At 39.2% G+C, this 26,410-nt stretch overlaps 1 protein-coding gene across 1 annotated transcript in view; it reads left to right on the top strand.

The window, feature by feature from the left end:
* The window catches only part of PRKCH (protein kinase C eta), a 97,635-nt gene that overhangs the window by 10,375 nt on the left and 60,850 nt on the right, over nt 1-26,410 (top strand). The window contains exon 2 of the mRNA XM_070931615.1: nt 25,152-25,215. Coding sequence (XP_070787716.1) covers nt 25,152-25,215 — 64 coding nt within the window. The remainder of the gene's footprint in view (nt 1-25,151; nt 25,216-26,410) is intronic.

The raw sequence follows: 26,410 nt of genomic DNA, 5'->3' as shown, positions 1-26,410 counted from the left end.
CTCTGATAATTGTCTGCTCTCTCTTGAAAGTTACAATTGCAAATGGCTTTTTAATGTGCTCTTTCTCAGTGATGACAAAAAGCAGACAAACATACAGTTCAATGTCTTGGCTTCTGTCTTTCTGGTCTAACTTAGCCTTGCTCTCTCTGACTGTCCCCGAGAATTCCTGCAGCCCTGGCCTAGAGAAACAGTCAGACAGACCTTCCCAGCGCTCTGAAGTGGCATGATCCAACCATAAACTGTCTATAATCTCCTATTTGTTTACAAGTTTTAGCTGATTTGACTTTATTCTGGCACCAGAATCTGCCCAGAACCTTCTGAGAAACTTATTTGCTCTGGTTTATTTGTTTGTACTTCTCTGCTGTCCAATTTGCATGAAATCTTGAGAATAAATGCATTCTTCTATCTGATTAATAAACACATCAAAACGGTTCTTCAGCCAAACGCTTAGCTTAGGTTAAAAGATAAGATAAATTAATTGCAATGGTGTTTTCAAACTAGGCAGAGGATTGGATGTAATCCTAGGTTGCTACTTCTTTTGTTGGTACTGTATTCGCACAAATAAAGTATTATCCAATTTGTGACAATGTCAGATGGTGTAGAAACCTATAGTTTCTGTGCCTAAGAAATTGTGTTGAAATAAATGAGTTGCTGGGATATGCATGCTTTGCAGTAGATCAGATTAGTTTCTTTTCCATTTCTTCACACAATCAGATGGCCTGAGGGTGAAATATTTAAAGGATCACCTTACCCTGTAATTTTCCTTGATCACTTTTAGGAAATTATTTTTACATATTTTGTTAGGCAGCTTCCATTGGGTAAGGTTCTGGGGTAGATGATCTTGAGATTCTTTCGAGATCTAAATCAGGCTTTTCCTAGTCTGATGCCCTCTGGATGGGCTGAAACCATATTTGCTAAAATTTCATCTGGTATCACCAAGGCATGCCAAGTAGTAATAATCTGACCTTATTGTCTGAGAATTCTGGAAGTTGCAGACTTCAAAGCATTGAAATACACTTTTAAGTAATAAATGGTTAGGCCTTGTTTCCTCATTGCTAGATTTCAAAGGACACATTAAGCAGGGATGAAATCTACTTACCTTCCCTACTAGTTTGGAAGTGTGAGCACCGTGCCCGCGTGCACGCTTCGCTCGTGCTTACGCCATCATCACATCTGATTTTTTTACCCTCTGCACATGCACAGAAGGCTTTGCGCATGCACAGAGGGTTAAAAACCAGGAAGTAACAACATCCGGGCAGGTGGGCGGAGCCTTGCATTGCCGCCACTACTGGTTCGCCGAACCACACACCGCCGGCGCTACCGGTTCGCACAAGCCAGACACAACCGGCAGGATTTCACCACTGACATTAAGACTCTAGCATAAGTCCGGAAGCTTAGAAAACTAAACCACTGGTCGCAGTGGCTGACCCAAATTGGATCCTGTGATACATTAAGAGCCTGATGCTTAGATTAAGAGAATTCAAAAAAATATTTATCTCCCATTTTCCTTCAAGAAGTTGATTTCCCTTCCATTTACCCTGAAGGTTTCTATGGAGATTCTCAGTCATTCAGGTCATGGTTGTTCCAAAGGTGCTTTTCCAAAAGGCAACTGGACTTTGTTTTTTTCCTTGAAGATGTTTTGCTTGTCACCCAAGGAACTTCTTCTTCAGAACTGAAGAAGCAGTTCAATAATTTGTTCTATCTTCTTCAACCTTGAGCTGCTTTAGACTGCAGGATTGGGGGTGAGCACCTAGTTTTCCGAACTAAAAGCCATGTTTGACCTTTGAATGCAGTGGCAGAGTAAATGTGGCCAACCAAAAAGATGTGGTTTACTTTATTTTAATTAAAGCTAGATAAAAACCACATCATAATAAGTCATATGCTTCATCATTTCCCTCTTCTAATATAGAAACAATTTTTGGCCCTTTTGGAGGAGCCACAGTCAAAATTAATCTTAAGACATGTCTGTTTATATAGTATAGATCAAAATTCTTATCATTTTGATCATTGGCTGTACTGCCTCTGACTGATGCGAATTGTAGCCTGAAAAAAAAAAGGTGGGGGGGACCAGATTGTAGGAATTCTTAGCATTTCACAGCTCACTCTTTTTTTCTGTGCCACTTTAATGCTTTAATAGGGACACGGTGGATCAGTGGCTAAGACGCTGAGCTTGTCGATCGAAAGGTCGACAGTTCAGCGGTTCAAATCCCTAGTGCCGCATAATGGGGTGAGCTCCCGTTACTTGTCCCAGCTTCTGCCACTTAGCAGTTCGAAAGCACGTAAAAATGCAAGTAGAAAAATAGGGACCACCTTTGGTGGGAAGGTAACAGCGTTCTGTGCGCCTTTGGCATTTAGTCATGCCGGCCACATGACCACCGAGACATCTTCGGACAGCGCTGGCTCTTTGGCTTTGAAACGGAAATGAGCACCGCCCCCTAGAGTCAGGAACAACTAGCACATATGTATGAGGGGAACCTTTACCTTTATCTCAATGCTTTAAATTTTATTTCAGTATTGCCTTTTTGTTTTATTGCCCTTTCTACCTACATGATATTGTCAAGCTGCCCTGTAAGATATCAGTTGTCTAGGAAAGTGGAATATAGATCTTATATACCAACATACATGTCTGTGGGCACCTCTCAGCTAATGATGTTGAATGTATTTATCTTGAAGTTATGTTCTGTTAAATATAAGCAAAAGCCATACTGGTGATGTTGTTTGAAAACTTTTTGAATATTTTAAGACAACCATAACCAGCCCTTAAACCCCATGGGGACTGAAAAGCACGGCATAAAATTTGAAGTTAATTAATTAAGAAAGGAACTTGTTGAGGTTTGTTGAGTCTAAGTAGCTTCAGAAGCCGAGACCTTTCGTTTCTTTCGTTTCTTGAACTGTGCAGTAACTGTTTCCACAGGAACTCAGCCCAGCACCCATGTCACTCACTGATAAAGCCACAGCGTAGAGATGTATGGTGTGGGTGTTTAGAATCTCACAAGTTTCTGAATTCTTTCCATCTCTCAATTTTTTTTCATTTTCTGGTTTTCTAATTAAGTCATTACCCTGGGAATTGCTTGAATCAGAGGTAGCGTAAAGCCTTCCTTGACAATCTTTGTCTTAACCATTGCCTGCCTACACAGTGGTACATTGGTTATCATTTCCTTCAATTCAGGCTGTGGAGAAGTAGCCTTGGAAAATATTAAATATGTAAAAAACGTATTGGTTTTTTTTAAAAAAATTATGGACTGCCTAACTCCCAAACAACTTTGGGCAGCTTATAATAAAAACTAACTTAACAAAAAGAAGAAGAAGATCAGAAGAATAAAATATATAAAACCCCCTGAAGAAATCAAATCAAAATAAAGGAAAGCAATGCAAAACAGAAAGGGACGTCCATAATCACCCTGCCTCCAAGGCCTGGGAAAACAACAAAAGTGTGGGAGGGCAGAAATTGGGACAGAGTAGATACACTTCCTGGGTCCTACTTTTTTAATTGACAGGACTCAAATGCTCAGAATTCTCCATTTATATTATTCTTGGAATCTTTGTAATAACTCTGTATGATATTCCAACTATTTATTTTAAAGGAAGAAAGGGATATGTCCAAGTTGTGTAGCTTGTGCAAAATTATTTGTTTTAGTGAACTTAAAATTGGGACTGGGAACTGCTAGCTCGTTAATGTTACCTGCTCCAACTCTGTGTAGTGCTGCTCCTACTTTATGTTTGTTGCACATACAAAATATAGGGGGGCATATCTAGATAATCTCTTTGCTGTTAACCGTATGCACATTCAGTATATTTGCAGACACTTGTTCAATGGAAATAAGTATGATTCTATTGAAAAAAAGCTGGGCTGAACAGAATGTGATGGATTAAGTAATATGAACCAGTTTCACATTCTTCCTTTTAAACTCAGCCCTCCCACACAGAGTTCACACACTGCACATAGTGTCTTTTGTTTGACGTTGGCTTAGAATGTTGCATGAACTCAATCACTATGATTTATATACTACCATTCATGACTTAGCATGTTGCATAAATCCATTCACTAGTGTTTTATGTAAAGTTATGGGCAGCCATATACAGTAAATCTAATAAATAAATACATAAATAATCAGAGTTAAATAACCCATGACTTAGTATGATGTGTTATTCCAATCACAACTTTTTTCTTCTGGATGTGGAAGCACCCTTGGGGATGGCGGGGACCATCCTTGGGAATCAAAGGAATTAATACAAGGAACATGTTTTTGTTGTGAAGCAAGAGGTATCCTGTAGCCTTGACACAGGGTACACTCCTGATAGAACCTGGGGAAAAGACAATTCTGATTTATGGCAGAAAAAGTCAATTCCCAGTTGTATAAGATGTTAAAAGGCTGCCTTAGGATAGCACATGTTGGGATACAGCAGGAAAGTACTAGAGGAGACAATTTATGTTACGTGATTGTCCTGCAACCTATAAGCTAGCCTTTTATTTTCAGATGTGGGACAAGATGTTGCCCAGCAAAATTAAGAGATATTAATCTGCTAGCATCAGTGGAAGCAGGTGCCCTCTTGTCCTTGGCCTCAGGTTGCAAATACTTGGGTTGGCCCGGGCACACAGCTGCTTTTTCTCCTCGAGAAAAGCAACCAGTTCAAGCATGTCTGCAGAACCTGAATTGAGTTCTGTAAAAACAGACAACATAAGGTGTTCCATTGCTTCAAACCATTGAAAACCAGAATTGCTCTTACTCTCCATCCTTTTCATTAAGGGTTGAAACATTGCTTGGAATTTCAAATAAATAACCATAAATAACCAGCAAGTTTGGAGAAAGGTCTTTGTAGAAGAGCTTTCACAATGGAGAATTTTGCTCTCTTGAACTATAAAAATTCCATATTGCTTTTAGGCAAGTATGTATAATATATTTTGCTGGGTTATTGAGAAACTAATTAAAAAATTTAATTTGATTACATCCCGGTCTTCTTCTGAATGGCTTATGGCGGCATATGTACTCTTCTCCACTTCTCCTCACAACAATTTTATGAGCTAGGCCAGGCTCAGGAAGATTCAGTGGCCTAAGGTCACTCTGGGAGCTACATATGAAGAAGAATGAATTGAATGCTTCTCTTTTGTGATTATCCAACAGCCAACTGTTAATAATACTGATGTTCTGTTCAAATTTGAGGCATATAAATTGATGGTTTGGGGAAAATAATGGAAGACGTAAAAAAAAACTGTAATGGAAAATCATCTTAAATGAATACTGTATTATGGAGCCCCTGGTGTTCTCTGAGCTTAGTTGTTTGCTTGTAGACATTTCATTACCCAATAGATAACATCATCAGTGCAATATTATACTGCACTGATAATACAAAACAATATTGTGTTACTAAAGTAGTTTTACAACTTTAAAGCTCGATTTTACAATATCTTATAATTGGAAGGATTACTGTGTCTAATGTCTATAAATAGTTTCAGGAAGAGAATTTATATATTTCTTATATTCTAGTTAAAGATATAATAACACTTGCCCACAACCTCTTTTGATTTGTGTTTTGGCTGCACGAAATAGAGCTGCAATTTTTGATAATGAGGACAACATACCTATATCTGTAATAGGTTGCAATGCTCAGATATGCAGGGATGTTGCAAAATTTAGGCCTGTAGAGCCTGGTGGCGCAGTGGACTAAGTGCTGTTAAAGTAGCACTTAAGTTGCCAGCTGCCTGTAATTATTGCAAGTTCAAATCTCACCTGGCTCAAGGTTGACTCAGCCTTCCATCCTTTTGAGGTAGGTAAAATGAGGACCTGGATTGTGGGGGCAATAAGCTGACTTTGTATAAAAAAGAACACCGCTTGGGGGGTGGGGGGCCCTACTAAGCAGGTATATACAAAAGTATGAAGGCTATTGCTTAATGCATTGTAAGCCGCCCTGAGTCTCCGGAGAAGGGTGGCATATAAATCTAACTAATAAATAAATAAATAAATAAATAAATAAATAAATAAATAAATAAATAAATAAATTTTGCACTCTTCACACAGTGGGAATTGTTTTTTTCTGAAGTTATGGCTAAAAACAGATCTCTATAAATCAACGGAGCCCAATTTGATACAAAATTTCCTCTTTTTTTCTCTCATTAACGGCATTGCAGTGATGTGTCCAGGGTCAATGTGTATCTCAAAAAAGGGGCAGGAAATCACCTGAATATCTGCTTATCAAGAATGAATTTTATGATCTGTACCTTCTCAGCTTCAAAGGATGGAACCTAATCTATATCTCTACCCTATTCTTTTGGCTCAAGAAGAATATAGTAGTCGATCTCTAAGAAACGTCATGATCTTCTCATTTTCTTGAAGTGCAAGGTCTGCTTTTTTTCAGATTAACCCAGTGTCAATCTGTTGGCTGCAACAGGAATAGTCCAACTGACTTGTTGGTGGGCCGAGAGAGAGGGACTGGTGTGAAGTCATCCTGCTGGCTTTCATGGGACTAAGATGTGACTAGAACTCAGTCTCCTGCTTTCTAGCCTGGTACCTTCTCTCCCCCCCCCCCCCGACACACTTACTCTCTTCTCTCTGACCAAATATGTCTGTTTTGCCATTTCCACTGATTCTGATCATTTTTTACAGTACGTTTCTCCATTGTGGAAATTTCAATACTTTTGCCTCTTGTGCATATAATAATCTTGCTGCTGTTATGGGTGATGAGACAGGATCAAGGAGATTCCTAAAACATGCTTGGAAGAGCTATAGGTGTAGGTCAAGATACTGGATATTTGTCCATGGGATTCCTAGGGATTGGGCTTGACTCAGTGGCATGTAATTAATTCTCCCTGTGCAAAAAACACAAAACAAACATGAATTGGACTAGATGAGTTTAAGGTTAAGAAAAGAACAGAATAACAGAGTTGTAAGGGACCTTGGAGGTCTTCTAGTCCAACCTACTGCTCAGGCAGAAAACGTACCATTTCAGACAAATGGTTGTCTAATTTCTTCTTAAAAACTTCAAGTGATGGAGCATTCACAACTTCTGGAGGCAAGTTGTTCCACTGATTAATTGTTCTCACTCTCAGAAAAATTCTCCTTAATTTTATGTTGCTTCTCTCCTTGATTAGTTTCCATCCATTGCTTCTTGTCCTACCCTCAGGTGCTTTGGAGAACAGCTTGACTCCCTCTTCTTTGTGGCAACCTCTGAGATATTGGAACACTGCTATCATGTCTCCCCTTGTCCTTCTCTTCATTAAACTAGACATACTCAATTCCAGCAACCGTTCTTTATAGATACTCTCCAACTATGTTTTGAACAAGTACATTTTTCTCCTTTTCTTTCTGAGCTGGTCTAAACTTATTAGCAGAAGAGCCCAAGAAGTATGATGTGGCACTGAGGAACGTGAACACACCCTACAATTACTCAGGTGTCATGTTGTGGTATGAACTGCATTTTAGAAACAGTGTAATTGTGCTACAGGACAATGAAATGATTACAAGGAAGGGTGCCTCCACTCTACTAATTAAGGCATTTTTACACTGGGGTTTTTTTTTTCCGGTGAAAAAGAAAGAGGCAGACTCTCAGAAAACTTCTAAACGTGCAAGGCACTTCCATTGTTTTTCATGTGTTTTTCAATTTTTTTTTAATTTGCATACAGTATTTATTTTTTTCACTTCTATTAATTCTTAATCTGCATAGTATTCTCAGTGTGATTTACATTGCCAAAGGATTCTAGCTCATAGGTAAAATATTTGCATAACATGCTGAAGGTTTTCTATTTCCTCCATGGCATCTCTTGGTAGAAATGGGAAAGATTTAAGTCTGTAGCTTCTGGTATGTATAGAGCTGTGTATTTGAATGCAATTCATACTGACTGTGCTGATTAGGAATCATGGGAATTGTAGTTCAACATACTTGGAAAGGTATGATAAGACTGCTTAATAGTAAATGAAAATGAAAAAAAAAATGAAAAAGACACTTTGGAAGATGCATTCAAACATTCAATTTGAGGAAGTTAATTAAGGCCTTCTCATCAGTTCACAAAACACACACCTGTTTTTGCTTCATGCTTTGACTGGGCAAAATTGAAGCAGGAAGTGAGGTACTGTAAGGTTGGAGAAAGCCTGTGCTATATAGATTAAAATATTATTGGAAGTGTATTTGTATTTCTTGCCCAATCAAACCCTGCTGAAACCATTAGTTTATTCATGAGGGCATTGCACAAATTCATTTATCATTCTATGTGATTGAAGTTCTCAAAACTTGAGGAACCCCAAGTTAATCTGTATTGTGCTTGACCACTTCAGGAGAAAACTTCCCTTTTCTGTAGCAACAGTTTCAAATTTTGTGGAACAAAATATATTTGCTACATGAGGCCAGTGTTTCTCTACCTTGGCAGCTTTAAGATATGTGCACTTCAATTTCCAAGATGCTGACAAGGGAATTCTTAAGAGTTGCCAAAGTTGAGAAACACTGGGTTGGATAGTTGCGATTTCATTTTACCTTTTCATTTGATCTTCTCAAGGCTCAACAGATCCAGCTCTTTTCTAGTTTCCTTGTAGGACTTACTCTCCAAGCCTCATAACATCTTCAACACCATCTCTGAAGCTTTCCGTTTTATTGATAACAAACTACTGTATTGTCCCTAGAAATCGGTGAGTCTTCCCAAAGAGAATTCACCAAAGCGGAATTGAATTTTCTTTATTATTTAGGGATACTTCTATTAATGTAGAATTGCATTAAAGTTTCAACTACTGCATTACACCGTGAATGAAACTCGCTTTACTTTCTACTCTTCCCCTTCCACATTCTTTTTATTTATGCTGCTGTCAGTTCAAGGTCTTCCATCTTCTCTTTTTATTTCTGATTTTTCCAAACTAAATGCACTCTCTTCACTTGATGAAATTCATTGTGCCAAGATCATCTTGAATTTTCTTTCTGCCTAGTTTAATAGGGGAGTTCAGTTTTGTACAGTGTAGAACATTTAGCTAAAACTCTAAACCCTGACATACTATATTTTTATTTGCATAGAATTTTATTTTTTGCTTAAAAGAGAACTAATGTATAAACTCTTCTTCCCGATTTACTAAATTTCTGTGGGTAGGGATTTAAGGGAAGGTGAGCGTTCATTCATAGGCTACAACCATGGTTAGCTTTATAGATGATGGAGATACAGAACATTTATTTATTTATCATATCTAAAACCTGCTTGCTATTGCAATGGGAGAATATAAAAATATAAGAGGTTGAAGTGTGGAAATTCAGATTATATTTGCCTCTAGTGTTATCACTGAACTCAGTGGTTACTGAATTAGATCCCTTAATAAAAAGCTTTGCAACATTTTGCTCTGAGCTCCTTTAGAATAGGCTTCAAGGGGCTGATCAAACAGGTTTATCAAGTGGCGCAGGCAATTTATGTGAATACTGTAGATGTTGTTGTAGGGTGAAACTCTCCACAAAAGCTGGGCAGACTTTCTTGAGTAACAGTCTCAGAGAAAACAAAGTATGCGGGGGAGGGCAGGGGGAAAGCAGTGCATGGCTTCATTATGTCCAGGACTGGAAAAGAAATTTTGATTACCGATTGTAAGTACAGAAGCATTTTAAGTGATTTGGATGTCAGCTGAATCTGGTTTTTTTAAGCATTAAAAGCTTTTTCCCTTTATCTTTACGACTTTAGCAACATTCCCATTTGTGTTAGCTACTTACTAACTGGTGATTTTTTTCCTAGGTTTTGGATTTTAGTACTAATTTAGTATCTACATATGTCTATACACATACACAACTGTGTTCTTCCCACAGCCCTTGGAGCTGTGGGAATATGGTGCCATTAAAGAAGGCTAGGTTCAGTCATGAGTCTTGGCACCTCTTGCAAAATTCTTCTTTGAGAAGTTCTGATTTTGCTCACTGACATAAAACAGATTGAAAATTTATACTGTAGGAAGATGGAATCTATGTTTGTTCCTGAAAATGAAAATCAAAAGGCATCTCCGTCTCTCTTAGAGAACAACTGATGAGGAAGTTCTCCTCCCTTATTTTATACCTCTTGGATAACTTCCATGAATCAATCAGCCTTCCCAATTACTGCTTTTCCAACATGAGTTTTCATATCCTGTCATCACCAGCCAGCATGTTCATGATGGCTTACACAGCCATGCTTCTTGAAGATAATGGAGGTTGTAGGTTGTAGTCCATCCTATCTATAGGGTACAAGTTGAGGAACAACATATTTGATTCACTGAACATGACACTATATCAGGTCCAATTTAGAATAATATATTTTGGTTTAATCAGGTATACTTCAGGCTTGTGTGCTTCGTTGTACACAAAAATATGAGCACCATAGTGGATCTTGTCCATCATTCTGTTCCCACAATGACCAATCAGGTGCGCCTAGAAGCCTTGAAAATGACTCCTAAGGAAATGGCACCCACTTTAGCACACTCATATGTTCATGTTTCTGAGCTACTGGTATTCAGATAGCGGACTGACTACTTAACTAATTTTTGTAAAATTATCTTCTATTTGGTTTATTTTGTATTGAAACAATATAACCATCTAACATAGAAAGCTAATGTGAAAGAGGCAGTTTAAAACATTGGCCCTAACTGATTGCTTAGTTAGTGAGGGATCTAGTGCAGAGGTGTCAAACTCAAGGCCCACGGGTCAGATCTGACCCATGGGGTGCTTAGATCTGGCCTATGGGCCACCCTGGAAACAGTGAGGGACCGTCCCACAGTGCCCTGGCCAGAGAAAATGGGCTCCCAATCTCCATTTTCGGCTGCGATGGCCTCCTGCAACCCTCTGCCAGCGAAAATGGAGCTCGGGAGATTGGGAGCCCCTTTTTGCTGACAGAGCACTGCGGGACGGTCCCCAAAGGTGCCCCTGACATGAGTGACGTCAAGCTGGCCATGCCCCCCTGCCCCCCCAAGGTCAGACACAACCCTGAGGCGGCCCTCAATGAAATCGAATTTGACTTCCCTGATCTAGTGCATTTCTAAAAAAACAATATCCAACCTCTATTTGAATATATCTAGGGAAGGGAAGGGATATGATAAATCCCTTCATAATTGATTCTTTTGATTTTTTAACAAGCTTTTTCTAACATTCAGTTAACATCTGTCTTCCTGCTACTTGAATCTATTGTTTCATATCCTGTGTTTTAGGATCTTAGCGATCACAGAGGTCATGGGCCTCCATGCGACACTGTGCTTTCCTTCTCAATCATCTATTCTCAGAACATTACATTTTCTCAACTGCTCTATGTAGGATTTAATTTCCAGGCCTTTGATCATTCCTGCTCTTGTTCCTCACACCGACTCCGGATGTCTGGACCTTCTTAAAACGTGCTCATGTCCAAGCTTGAGTGGGACTGTTTCTTCCTGTTGTCTGGAAACAATGCTACTCTTGATATATCCCAAATCTTACATTTGTCTTTTTAGCAACCACATCACGCTGCAAACTAAGAGCTTTGTCACAAAAGATGCCTTAATAATCATTCTTCTGCTGTGTTCCTGAATCATTGTCTTGATTTTTGTATTGTATGGACTGCTCTTTAATAGTATTTCCAGTAAAGTAGTATTTTTGCTGTTATGTGGCACCATCCAACAGCACCTTAACAAATGCAAAGTGTCTTAGACTCGGTCATCCGTTATCCCTGAGGTGGGGAGCCAACTCATTGTAGTTATAAAAGGTGCTAGGCTAGACCGTGAGTTCCAATCCTAACAGAGGTTGGCCGGGTAACTTTGGGCTTTTTAGGTTCTCTTAGCCTTAGAGAAAATGCAACGGCAAATCAGTACTGAAAATATTACCAAGAAAGTTGCGTGAGCTTGTCCATGTAATCATGAGAATCAAAACTGACCTGAAGGCACAAGAAACAACAACAACAAAACATTTTTGAAGTATCTAGGAATGACTGGGAAGAGAATATATACCCAGAGAAGGAGTTGGCATTGGAGATAGTACCCCAGCTTCCCAAATATACATATATTTACTTGCAGGATCCATTCTGAGTCAGTCACCGGGACCAGAGGTTTATTCTTCCAAGCTTCTCTCTCTCCAAAATATGTGTGTGTGTGTGTGAGAGAGAAGTTCCCTGAGGATGGGCTCCAGCATGAGTCCGAAAGTTTGGAAGAATAAACTTCTGGTCCTGGTGACTGACTCAGATTGGGTCCTGCAATGTTATCCTGAAACACATATATTTGCTTTCATTGCAAGATATTTACTTGTTCATCTTTTTTATTTTTATTTTTAGTAAAGGAAGCTAGGAGAGGGACCTTTGGGGGGTATCAAGGGATGTGTCTGGGGACACATTATTGTTTGTGGACACTACCATTACACTTGTATTAGCAGATATGTCTGATAAGATTGACTTTGACATTTGCAAGCCAAACCTGTGGCCTTTTGTGCCTTTTTCCAGAATAGTAATTCCTTCACTGATTAAATACACCACTTAAAAGCCAGTTAACCCCCAAAGAACAGGTGTCTGACCAAACTGAAAGAACCTGTTAATCACACACTTGATGTACGTAATAGAAACTCTGAATTAGTCATCGGCAGTAGAGGATTTCCAAGACACATAAACATAGGTATGCACACTTCTTGCTAAGAAGCGGGCAGATACTGGTATCTGTGCAAAGCATCCACTGAAGTGGAAGATCAAGTACAACCAGTTGATGTGAGACAATTAAACTTGGCATTTTTCCATTAAAACAATTCTTATACTGATGGAGTTGAGAGGAACAAATGAAATGCTAACAGGCAAACCTCAATTAACCTGAAAAGAAAAGAAAAAAAGAAAGAAAAGAAAATATCTTATAATATAAGATGTTTGGTTTATGTAAGAGTCACATCTTTAGTTCTAGAGAAACAGCATTCACAATGGACAATGTGGTTGGGCCATGTACACCTCATGTTTGTGGGTTATTGCTATGCAGCTCCTCAGTTAATTGCCTAATTAATTTCTATTTTGTATCTGAACCAGAAGTCAGAAGGAGTGTCGTAGCACTTTTTCTGACCAACTAATTTTTATTAAAAAGAATACACTTTAATGAATTACATGAAAACCTTTTAATGAAATTTGTCATATAGGAGACCATGATTATCAGAATCTGAAGTATTCAGGGAATTAATCCTTTTTATATTTATATTTATTTATTTATTTATTTTATAGTGTCACTCAGCTTTTGGAACCCAAATTTATTAAAGCTCCCATTGAAAATAAAGAGGTATAATTTTAAATAAAGACCTAATAAAGGAGAATATTTGTAGCTCAGGGTTGACATGAAGGATCCTTGGTGCAGAGGTGGGCTTTACATAATTTAACACCCCGTTCGTCTAGTGCAGAACCGAAAATGTGAGCTTGCGCGGGGCTTCGGACACACGGTGATTTCATGTGTACACCTACTCAGGCAGCCGCGGTGACTAGAGCGGGCAAGGCACGGAAATCAACTGGGCTGCATAGGCGGGGTGAGCGAGCCAGAGAGTGAGATATGTAGGACAGGATAGCACCGGAGTGGGTTGGTGGGCCCAGCCGGTGGTCGGAACTACCGGCTCGCCCGAACTGGTCCAAACCGGTAGCAACCCACCTCTATCTTGGTGCACCAAGGAGCACTGATGATGTTACCTAGTTTGAGTAATGAAACGTTTAAAATGACCTAGTTGATTATATGGAATATATGGCATTCCCAGGAGTCTTGTCCAACACTAGTGTTCAAAAGCATCAATACTCTTCCTGTGTTGCTTCTTCAAAGACCAGCATTCACTTCCATAGTGTCTCACAGGGAATATCATTCCTTGCATAACTCTGATCTTTGTGGGTAGAGAGATATCACAGCATCTGAATATCTTTTTTTAAAAAAAATTAAAATCTAAATTAATCTAATTTAACTTAAACATATTTATTTAATGTAATCAATTTATAAGATGCCTCAATCACTGTAGCAGTTCTAGGCATCCTTTTACAAACAACAACAACAAAGAAAATATTCAGTACTAAGCTTAACACCCTGCTTATTGGGAAATAACCAGCATAAATGCAAGCAATTGGTCTGAAAAAGTGTGGTTACACTTTTCCCCGCTGTCCCATGGTGTGCTGAAAGAGCCAGGTCTTCTCAAGAATTGGGGCCATCTGGACTTTTCTTTGGGGGGAGGAGGGGAGGGGACTGCTGGGCCTGAAGCAAGAGTAGCCTCAGAGAAGACCTGTGTGAACTAGCTTTGTTTTAATGATGGAACTTTAATGATGGAATGATGAAGCATTCTGACCCTGCAGAATTTACCAATCAGACAAAAGCAATCTGTAAAGAGAAATATAAATGTTGCTGGTCTGTAATCAGGGGTGGGCTGCTGGGGGTTCGCAGGGGTTCAGGAGAATCTGTAGCTAAGATTCTGTGCACTTCAGAGAACTCCCAAATCCCACTCTTGACTGGCCCCGCCCACCCCTTCCCTCCCAAGAGTCCCCACGCAGCCCATTTTGGATGCAGATAAGTGCAGGGTGCGTGTGGAGGCTCAGGGAGGGAGAAAAACGGGCCTACCGGAAGTTCGGGAAGGCCAGAAACAGAAATGGAAACGGGCCAGTTTCCGGCCTCCAGAGGGCCTTCGAAGCTTGGGGAGGCTGTTTTAGCCCTCCCGGAGGCTCAAGGCAAGTCTCCGGAGCCCAAGGAGGGCAAAAATGGTGATGCAGGAGACTGACTAGGCCACGCCCACCATGGCCACGCCCACCCAGCAACTGGGCAGAGAACCCTTTTCTAAAATTTTTGAAGCCCACCCCTGTCTGTAATTAAATCTCAACCTAACATAAAAATGAATTCCAGCTGACTTCCTTTCCCTCTCCTCAACCTTTATAGATCCACAAAACAGCAGGCACAAAAAAAGGGAAGTCTGTCAAGGGAAAATCAGTGTAATGATGGTAATGATTCTTTTCCTATGCATACAAGGTTCCATGGAAAAACAGTGCTTAGGGAGGCTTTTTCTGCCTGTTTTTCTCTTAGCGCAGAAATGTAAAAAGTAGAGTTTATTCAAAATCTGGACAGCTTTTAGGGGAGGAAAAGTACAAACTTAAGCCAAGGCCTAAGCAGTTGGTGTTTAAGGCAAACACTTTCTGACAGGCAGCTTCATTGAAATAAAAGGAACCAGCGTTTGAAGCCAGATGGATGGGGAACATTTGTCCTGTGATTGGAAGGGATACTCATCTTCATTAATGTACCCAGAATTTTCTGAGTTCACCTACTAACATTTGATGCCTTCCAGATGTATTGGACACCAGATGAAATGACCATCGTGGTAGAGGATAATGGAATAGCATTCAACTGCAGATAAACAATTTGGGAATATTGACTTCAGTTCTCCATCATCTGTGATTTTTTAAAAATACCTGCCATGTTGTCATTCATGATGAGATAATTAAACCTGGGACATTTTGCATGCTGAGCTGATCCCCTCTGCTCCCCTCCTTTGCTTGTCCTTGAAGAGCCCTTGCCAGCCACACTGAATCAAATGGACAAATAATGTGCTGTAGAATAGAATAGAACACAACACAACACAACACAACAGAATTATTTATTGGCCAAGTGTGATTGGACACACAAGGAATTTTTCTTTGGTGCATATGCTCTCAGTGTACATAAAAAGACAAGATACATACATCAAGAATCATAAGGTACAACACTTAATGATAGTCATAGGGTACAAATAAGCAATCAAATCATACTAGGAAACAATATAAATCGTAAGGATACAAGCAACAAAGTTACAGTCATGCAGTCATAAGTGGGAGGAGAGGGGTGATAGGAACAATGAGAAGATTAATAGTAATAGTAATGCAGACTTAGCGTTGAGGGAACTATTTGTTTAGCAAAGTGATGGCATTCAGGGAAAAACTTTTCTTGTGTCTAGTTGTTCTGGTGTGCAGTGCTCTATAGTGTCGTTTTAAGGGTAGGAGTTGAAACAGTTTATGTCCAGGATGTGAGGGGTCTGTAAATATTTTCAAAGCCCTCTTTTTGACTTGTGCAGTATACAGGTCCTCAATGGAAGGCAGGTTGGTAGCAATTGTTTTTTCTGCAGTTCTAATTATCTGAAGTCTGTGTCTGTCTTGTTGGGTTGCAGAACCAAACCAGACAGTTATAGAGGTGCAGATGACAGACTCAATAATTCCTCTGTAGAACTGGATCAGCAGCTCCTTGGGCAGTAATGTGCTGTAGCATAAGCAGTGGTGGGATTCAGCCAGTTCGCACCTATTCGGGAGAACCAGTTGTTAACTTTCTAAGCAGTTCGGAGAACCGGTTGTTGGAAGAAATCTTATTTTATTTTTTTCCACTTTACAGGGCTAATCCTGTAAGGAAGGCAGGAAGGAAACATTCTGGTGTTGTTTCTAGCCTAATCTTTATTGCCCTGCTTACAGAAACTGCCTCTCTGGTTAACCCTTATTACATTGTAACAGCTAAGGCAAAGCACCCATCAACATGAGTGATGTTGAGTTGGCCACGCCCACACGGTCACATGACCACCGAACCACGCCTACCTAGCTGGTCATTATGGCAGAGAACCAGTTGTTAATCTGAATCCCACCACTGAGCATAAGACAATGTATGAAGGAGCTATATATGCCCATATTTTATTTCTCAGGTACTTTGAACCTTGCTATAGCTCCAGCAATCCAATAACAGTGACTTCATATTGGCGACTTTTGGATAAAGGAAACCATTGACATCACCTCTGCTGTCTTTTAATGCCACTGTGAGGGAGAGAGTATAACAATTTCCAGCCTGCCAATGACACCAAGAGTCATTGTAGCTCCATCAGCTCTGTAATCCAGGCTTGGCACCTCTGTCTAAACAGTTCATTTTTCAAATGCATACTGAGCTCCATTTAGACTACCTATTCCTGCCTGTCTACCACCTACTTCTTGCCTCCAGGGTATCACGTTTAGCATTTGCATGCAGAAAATGTTTTGTTTACTCCCTGGTAGCTTTACTTAAAATATTTCCAGAAACTAGACTGTAAAAGCACTGTGCTCACCTAGGAAAGAAGTGACGAAATAGGAAAAATAAATGACATATTCTTTCGCCCCCAGTCTTCTGTTTTTTGCCCAAGTTAGGTAGATGTGTACTCTGAGTTTAAAGAATATAGATCACCCTAGAGGAGAAATGCTGCATTTTTAAGAGATTGTGGCAAAAGCCACAACATTTAGCTTCTGAGAAACTCGGCTTTTAGAGAACAAAAAACACATTTATTTCCCCCATGGTAAATATGGTGTATTTGTGGTAGGACCTGAAAAAAAATAATCTGTCTGCTTAGGTGAAGCAGCTCCAGGTTGCACAAGGCCCAGAAAATGCTTTTGTGAGGTCTTGCAGCCTCCAGAGCGAGTGGGAAAGCAAGCCTAGTTTTGCATGCTTTTTAGAGGGCCTTCTGGTATGACTTCCAGAGAGTCTGGAGGCTTGGCATGTCATTGAAAATGGCATGGCATGTCAGAGGTTTGCCATCATTGGGTTAAGAAGACTGGAGCAACTTAAGACCAATAAACAAACTCATGGAGATGGTCATTTTTCTATAAACTTAAGATTGTCTTGTTTTGCAGTACAGTATTATAGTCGCCTTAACTGAGTATTATGGCTTTTTTATTCCATACTTTGATTGTATAATCATATAAGATGTTTTTCTATCCCATTCTTGGTGTGAAATTCTAGACAGCCACTGCCAATCACAGATATAGGAAATGAGGCATTACATGTGGCTCTACACCAGGGGTGTCAAACTCAATTTGATTGAGGGCTGCATCAAGGTTGTGTTTGACCTTGTGGGGGTGGCGTGTCTGGGTGGTGGTGGTGGCCAGCATGACATCACTTGTGTCGGGGGTGACTGTGATAGCCTGAATGCTCTGCCAGCAAAAACAAGCTCCTGAGCTCCATTTTCGGTTGCGACGGCCTCCTGCAACCTTCTGCTAGTGAAAACAGAGCTCTCCCGATCTCCATTTTCGCTGGCAGAGGCACTGCAAGCCGATCCTTTGCTGTTTCCAGGGCAGCCTTGCAGGCCAAATTTAAACACCCCATGGGCCGGATCCAACCTACAAGCCTTGAGTTTGACACCTCTGCTCTACAGCACTTAGTAGAACAAAAACGTCTTCCTGATGCAACTGCCAGCTTCAGAGAAGGATTTTTTCCCCTCAGGGGTCTATCAGAGAGGGATGGGAGAGAAATGACCCAAATAATTATCTGCCCCATCAGTTGATGTTTTTGTGTTGTAAAAATAAAAACCAATCATCCAAATACAAAAGTGAATGAAATGTCACTTTAACTTTGATTCTCAAAATGGATAATATTGGATGAAATGAGCAAAAATGATATGCTGGCTTTTCCATTCTAGTGTTTCAGACGAATCTTTGCCTGCAGGCTGATATTATTTTGACAGAATACTTTAGAGGACTGCATCCATTTAGTCTGAATAATTACATTAGTATTTATTAGCCCCATATTGCAGATGGAGATTTGAGGCTTAGGGGCAGTAGTAAGACAGTATTCTGACTTCCTAATAGAAGTGACACATGAACCAGGAAATTTACTAATTTATAAACAATCCCTGGGCTGCTAAATTAAATACAGAAGTCTGGTCATTACATGGACATACCATTTTTTTTCTTGTCAATATGACAAAATTGATTTCCTATTGCATTTTCCGAGATGTTTTTTTTACTTCCAACCTAGTCTGTAGACTTGGGATTTCCTCCTGCCCAAATAATAGCCAAGTGTGAACCCATAATTTGGGCAACTAAATGATTCTAGTAACTAGAATATAGCACTGGGAAGCCAAGTATTTATTTTTTGTTATTTATTTATTAGATTTTTATCCTGCCTTTATTACTTTTGTTACAAGTAACTCAAGGCAGTGAACATATCTGATATATTCCCTCTTTATTTTTCTACACAACAACATCTCGGTGAAATGGGTTGGGCTGAGAGAGAGAGTGACAGCTGACTTTCATACCTCAGGCAGGACTAGAACTCACAATCTCCTGGTTGTTGGCCAGCACGTTCATTACTATACCAAACTGGTATTCAAAATGAACTTCGGATTCTACTAACATAAGTACTAGAATCTGTAGTTGTTTAGTAAGTCATGTGGTTTGCCTCCCTTGTTTTTTGTGTGACAAATTAATAGAAGAAAAAGAAACAGAAGAGCAGCCAATGTGAATTGCATCAAATTTATGCACAAGCATATACACCTATGTTCCTTGTTGGGCAAGCAACCCAAGTATTGGCTCTGGATCAAGTGTGCCAGTGGGGCTGCATATGATTTTGGGAGCACATTTCAAGATAATGTATTGGATTTCAAGAGCTGCGGTGGCACAGTGGTTAGAATGCAGTACTGCAGGCTACTTCTGCTGACTGCCAGCTGCCTGCAGTTTGGCAGTTCGAATCTCAGCAGGCTCAGGATTGACTCAGCCTTCCATCCTTCCGAGGTTGGTAAAATGAGGATCCAGATTGTTGGGGGAAATATGCTGACTCTGTATACTGCTTAGAGAGGGCTGTAAAGCACTGTGAAGCGGTATGTAAGTCTAAATGCTATGCTATGCTATATTGGATTCCCACGTCTAAGATTAAGACCTTTTGCTAATAAATTTACTGCTTATAAATCTACTCTTTAGATTGCATGATGCACCTTGCGGTAGTAGGATAACCCGCCATGCTGCTTTATCTGTGTATAGGTAGTCCTCAAACGATTCATTTAGTGACCATTTGAAATTACAACAGCACTGGAAAAAGTGACTTATTACCATTTTTCACATTTATGACTGTCGCAGCGTGCCCATGGTCATGTGATCAAAAACGCTTGGCAATTGACATGTATTTGTGATGGTTGCAGTGACCCAGGGTCATGTGATCACCTTTTGTGACCTTCTGACAAGCAAAGTCAATGGGGAATCAGATTCACTTAACAAGTGTAAAATAACAACTGTATTTTACTGTGTAAAATGGAGCAAAACTTAAAAACAGTCTTGCTTAGCAGTGGAAATTTTGGGCTCCGTTGTGGTCATAAATCGTAAATGAGGCCGATAAAATGAGGACCCAGATTGTTGGAGGCAATAGCCTGACTCTGCAAACGGCTTAGAGAGGGCTGCAAAGCACTGTGAAGTGGTATGTAAATGTAAATGCTACTGCTAAGTGCTAAATCGAGGCATACTTTTACATTGCAATTGAAGGAGACGATGACCCCTTATATTTGGAATATCCTTATCTACATCCAGAGCAGGGGTGTCAAACTCACATTGTGATGGCGGCATCACGTGACGTATCAGGACTTTTCCCCTCTTCGCTAAACCAGACATGGGTGTATCCAGCGTGTGACGCATCTGGCCCGTGGACTGGGAGTTTGACAGCCCTGATCCAGAAGGTTGTTCTTATTTCCAGACTGCCAAAGTCCCAGTGTTTTGCTTGGTGTGTTTGTGTACTATGCAATGCATCCTGTGCTGTATTACTTTCTGAAGCAGACTGTATTAGTCAACTGTTTGCTAGTCAATTTGTAATTGGAATGTCGCCTATGGCAATGGACCTGCTTTGCACCTATGTTGTAGAATAGAAGAATCTCTAAATGAATTCAGCAAAATAGGTATTGACCAGAGCAATAGCTGATCATGATGCAAAAGAAGAAGCAAAAAATGAAGGCTTCATAAGAAAATAGAAACTGGCATCTTTATGAAGGGAGAGTTTTTGTTATTTCCATCTGGGACCAATGACAATTGTAGTCTGGGAACTCTAAATTGGAAATTAGTGTTTTAGTGTGAAAATAAAAATCTGGAGCAAGCATCAGGCTTGGTCATTTATCCCTTCTATTATTGGAAGGTTTCGGAAGCTGCTCTTTCTTCTTTAGATTATAATTTGTTGGCCATCAGATTCCAGATCATCTGTGGCTAATCTTGTTTGTTTGAAATAAATTTCAAATGGTAGGTTATGACAGCAGCTCATTTTAATAGGAGGAATAGGAATACACAAAGTCTAAACCAGGGGTCTGCAACCTTAAACTCTCAAAGAGCCATTTGGACCCATTTCCCACAGAAAAAAAAAAAAAAAACACCGGGAGCCACAAAACCTTTCCCATGCCTGACTATTTCCTGAGAGGCCACAGATGTGTAGCATGTGTAGTTGAATTGAATGTTCTGTTTTCTTCTGAAACTTTTCTTTTCTTGAATTTATCCATGGTTGGCCTACCGGGGGTTGAAAGGTTTAATAAATCGCATGCTGGTGGGTATCACACATTGGCAGTTGTAACGCATATTTTAAACAAATAGTTGTTCAAACTCTTCTTAAAAACCTCAAGTGTTGGAACACCCACAATTTCTGGAGGCAACTCATTCCACTGATCAGTTGTTCTGTCAAGAAATGTCTCCTTAGTTCTAGCTTGATTCTCTCCTTGATTACTTTCCATCTATTGCTTCTTGTCCTGCCTTCAGCTGCTTTGGAGAATAGCTTGACCTCCTCTTCTTTGTGACAGCCCCTTAGATATTGGAAAACAACTATCAAGTCACTCTTGGTCCTTCTTTTCATTAAACTAGACATACCTAATTCCTGCAACCGTTTTTCATATGTTTTAGCCTCCACTCCCCTAATCACCTTTGTTCCTCTGCTCTGTGCTCTTCCTTGAGTCTCAATATCTTTTTTCTATTGCGGTGACCAAAACTGGATTATTCCAAGTGTGGTTTTACTAAGGGATTATAAAGTGATATTAACACTTCATATGATCTTGAATAAAAACAGATCCTTAAAATCTTGTCATTCAGTCCTGGTCTCAAAAGTCCATTAAGGGCTACCAGAAATAATATTTTAATCTTGATAGAATAAACCACTTTTTATGTCTTCCTCTATTTTTAATAATCTTGATCTTTAATCCCTTGATCTTCAAATAATATTGTAAAGCTAGTTTTTAAAATTTCTGTTTTATCCCTTCTCATAAAGTTCTCCAGAACTTTAACAGATCTCTTTTAGAAATCCAATATTTGGAAGTTATCCAAGTTGCTTTTTTTGGTTTGACATTTGTACATTCTTTTTAATTATTAAGACATCAGCTACTTTCATTTGTATATCCAGTTTAACATCTTTTCCCATACCATTCTTGTAGCTTGTCAGTTTTTAAATCCACTTTCAAACCAGATTCGGTCTTGTCTGGTAAAACTTGTTCTTCTTCCAAAACATCTTTTAAAATCAGTCCATTTATAATGGTAGACACCTTTAAAGTTAATTTCTGGATCCATATGTCACAAATATGCTACAGTATGTCCAATGTTAAAGTATTTTTCTCCATTCCGTGTTAATAAATCAAATTTAAGCATACTTTCCCTTTAATTGTAACTTTCAGTATTTTCTGGTTCCTTCTAGTGTCCAACATTCAAATTATCATTCTATCATGTTTTCTTTTAAGAATTCCAAAACAAGAGCACTTTCCCATGGGAAGGATTCTTATTAATTTCAAAATCTTATTTCAAATTCATCAGGACCCTTAGTTTATTTATAACTTTCCAAAATCAATGCTATTTACTGTTTATTCTAAAAAAAAGAGAGAGAGACTTTAAATATTCTTACTTATCTTTAAATTTTCTTTTTCTAAGGATTAAAGGAAGCTCCTGGTGCATGTTGTAAGATTTGTTGTTTGAAAGGTTTTTAATAGTTGAAAAGTAGTTAAAAAGCAATATCCAAAACTGCTTAAGAAATGAGTCTTGGCAGAACTTTGTGTCCATAAGGCTACACTGAAGCTGGGGACTTGGTGGGAATTCCTTGACTCCAAGGCACTTGGCTTAAGGAGCCCATTGCAGACACCTCCATTCCTGCTTATTCACAAGGAGCAGGTGTTGGGATCTCTCCTTTATCTTGGCCAGCCAGAAATTTCTGTCTAGCTGTGAATCTTGTCACAATGCTTCAGAGACGTCGAGCTCACCATGAATCCTCACTGGAAACCCCCATTCTCTCATTTCTCGCATGGATTGTGATATCAGAGACATTGCCTCATTACTTTCTACGAAAAAGAAGAAAAAAAATGCATTCATCTGAGAAAAAAGTTTCTGTAATGGTTTATCTTGAAGTTTATAGGGTTTAAAATAGGAATTTACTAAGCAATTTAATTACTACTGAATTATTTTCCAGTCAACTTTTCTCTGCTTTGGTTGCATATTTAGAGCTCATCAATTTACTCATCTGTTTGTCTGGGGTGGTGGTAGTGGTAATTGTTTCCGTAAGTCTGACATCAAACCATACTTGGAAACTTGAGTATTTCTAAGTGGTTCTACTGTGCATTTCTCTCCACACTAAACTGACTTTACAAATTGTGTTGAGTGCTCCTTCCCCTTTTACAATGGCTTAACAGAATGTTTATTTTGGGTCTGGTTGCAAGTTCAGCCACGAGGAATGGCTGTTGGAAATCACTGAGTCACCTTTCCAGAGAACCCTATTTTCAGACCATTTTAATTGTTGCAAAATGTTACACGTGGTGCGTTAGATTTATATTTACATTTAGTCACATTTTTTTAATCAAGAAAAGGAGGGAGCTTTTTATAGAAGGCATGTGATGGGGTGACGTGAATTTCAGCAGATGTTTTTGGAATTGCTATAAAAGGAATGAAAAACAAAACTCCCAATTCTGCGATCTTCGAATAAAGAATTGTTAAAAAACATGACCTTTTTGTGGAAAACAAATACAGTACTGATTTTCTTTAGCAGAAATATAATTGCTTTGAGTTGTGTTTTTATTTAAACTTCAAAACAGTGGCAAAGAGATTTGAGCCATAATTTTATATCTGTATTTATATCTATATCTCTCTATATCTATACCAGTGGTGGGTTGCTACCGGTTCGCCCCAGTTCCACCCACCTGCCTGGACGTCATCAGATACGATCTGCACATGTGCAGAAGTGGTACGCATGTGAGCGAAGCGAGTAGAGAGTGCTTTAAGATCTCAACCACTTGAGGAGTAGACACATCTTGACTCAAGATGTAAATTTGTATGGACTTAAATAGTGCACGCTGATCTTTTCTTTGAAATATTGTGTGTGAATCTGAAGTTTGGCAATCAAGATATTCTAACTTCTAATGCAAATATACCCAGTTGTAGATTGATTGACATCTGGGTGTTGTGGTTTACTTTTGTTTGTTTGTTTGGGGGAATGGTTATTGATTAATTTATACATGATTTATGTTTGCTGTGATAAGTACAGTATATTTATTGGGTAACCTCCAGGAGTTTTCGTAGCTTACAGTCGCTACCAATCAAATACAGAAATATTGTTTAGGTCCAGGTATGAGAGCTAAAGACTTTGCCACCTATTCAAAAGATATGCTTCACAAATGTTCATGTAAGTGTATTTGGTGTATTAAAACTCCCTTCAAAGTTTCCATAATGTTTTTGACACTGCATAGACAGCCCTTTTATCGAGATCACCAACAAAACAAAATAATTGTGGATGCACATACAGACAAGTAGGGACAATTTTCCAAAGAAAACTGTGCATTTACCCATGCTTATGCATGGGTAAATTCAAATGCTTTCCACAGCAACAGCAGATATATGGGATTGCAGTTAACATAGACATTTTCTGCATGGGTATACACAGGGTTTGGAGACCATATACTGAAATGATCGCAATGTGATGTGGTCTTCACCACTTTTGTACCCGCATTGTGATGTGACATGCATGTAGATAAGGGAGGCACTTATAGTGCAACATTACAACATTTGTTTCATTGCTCGGATGAACCTGCCTCATTGGACAAATGCCTTTACTTTTTGTGGTGAAATCCTGAACTCGGATCCAAATCTAATATTTAGCATCCACACTAGGTCTTATCTTCCAGGTCATTTATTTATTTAGCATATGGCTGGTCATACACAGTATTAAAACACTTCGTTTTTACAGGTTAAAAACAATTAAAACAATAAAAAAACAGTAAGAAAACCTAAAAGGAAAACAGAAATAACATTTCAAAGTTTAATGTCGAGTTTGGGGATTCAGTCAGTAGCTGCCATTGTTATGCAGAGGAAGTCCCTAGAATCTCCTGGATATCTTCTGTTAGGGCATTCCCTCACTATATGCTGGATAGTCTGTCGGGGGGTTCCAGGTCATTGTCAAGTTGTTACTAATGGGGTTACATCTAATATGGCCTTTCTATTTCCAAAGCACATTTGACAATTTCTCCTTTTCTCTTCTCTTCTCTTGCAGGTGGACCTGGAACCTGAAGGGAAAGTATTTATAGCAATAACCCTCTCAGGCAGCTTCACGGAAGGTAAGAGGTATACGTACCTTTTCTCTCTAGTCTAGTAATTGTTACTACGAATACTTCCACACACACCATAGCATGACATTAAGCTCCAATTGCAACAGATGTAAAACTTGAATAAACAGAAGAATGTTATAATTGCCAAATTATGCATGCTTTGTTGGAATGGAGAAAAACTTGCACTGGACATCTTCAGTAACCCTTACGTTGGGTTCAGAACACTGAGTCTTATCTTCATAATAGGACAGCTGAGGAACAGTGGTTGGCTAAGACCCTACTAAGTAGATTTGTAATTCATAGGAAGATCTGAACTGGGGACTTGCTCACATATCTAGCTGTCAGTTTCCCTCTTAGTTGGGCTTTTTGAAGCTTCCCAGACAAACCACAGGGTATGGTTAATTTAGAATCTTTATTGTACCCTAGACTGAAACCATAGCAACATTTTTTTACTGCCAAAATAAGCTTGCCCTACTGTCTTATGCCCTCTTCAGTGCTTCTTTCTCCTACCTTCTCTGCAAGTTAACAAACACATTGTATTGCATTTATCATGGTTAATGTGAAATTGCAATTAGTTAGTGATCTATTTGACATTTCTCCATAGGGAAACCCTCCCAAAGTGTCTCCCTGACTAACCCCCTTGGCTCAGGCCATCTAGAAAACAGTGAGGACAGCCTTCTTCTGGAAGGCCTTTGGTGATTGAAGGTCATCTTGCAAAAGGGGTTGGGTGAACTTTGATGGGAGTTTTAGTTATGGTGATTTTTTTTAAACTGTTATGGATTGTTCTACCACAGATTTGGTATCATCAATAATTAGTGTGGACCTGCTTTATATCCTTGATGATGTCAGTTTGTATTTTTTGCCATACTCTGTAGCCTTTTCATTCATACTTATGCCTACATCTTACCTCCTTGCAGGTATTCATCAATGCCACTCCAAAAAGTTCAGGCTATTTTCTTTCAGACTTACCCTTTGCTTTCCTCTTAATTTCACAGATACATGAGATATCTTTTTTTTCTTCCTTTCATTTGTTAATTCACTATTCCATATGCCATTGCTAGAAAGATCATTGATTGATTTCCATCACCTGTCATAGCTTTGATGAATGGAAGCTTTCTCGTGATGCATTTCATTTATTTACTTACTCCTACCATTTGCATCCATCTCCTTTCTTACTCTTTAAGTAAGATAGAAAAGCTATAGA

Source organism: Pituophis catenifer, unplaced genomic scaffold (assembly GCF_029215685.1).
Source record: "Pituophis catenifer annectens isolate HBS135680 unplaced genomic scaffold, rPitCat1.0.hap2 SCAF_1, whole genome shotgun sequence".
Classification (NCBI taxonomy): domain Eukaryota; kingdom Metazoa; phylum Chordata; class Lepidosauria; order Squamata; family Colubridae; genus Pituophis; species Pituophis catenifer.
Note: the sequence above shows the minus strand (reverse complement) of the source record. Positions and strands in the feature narration are given on the sequence as shown.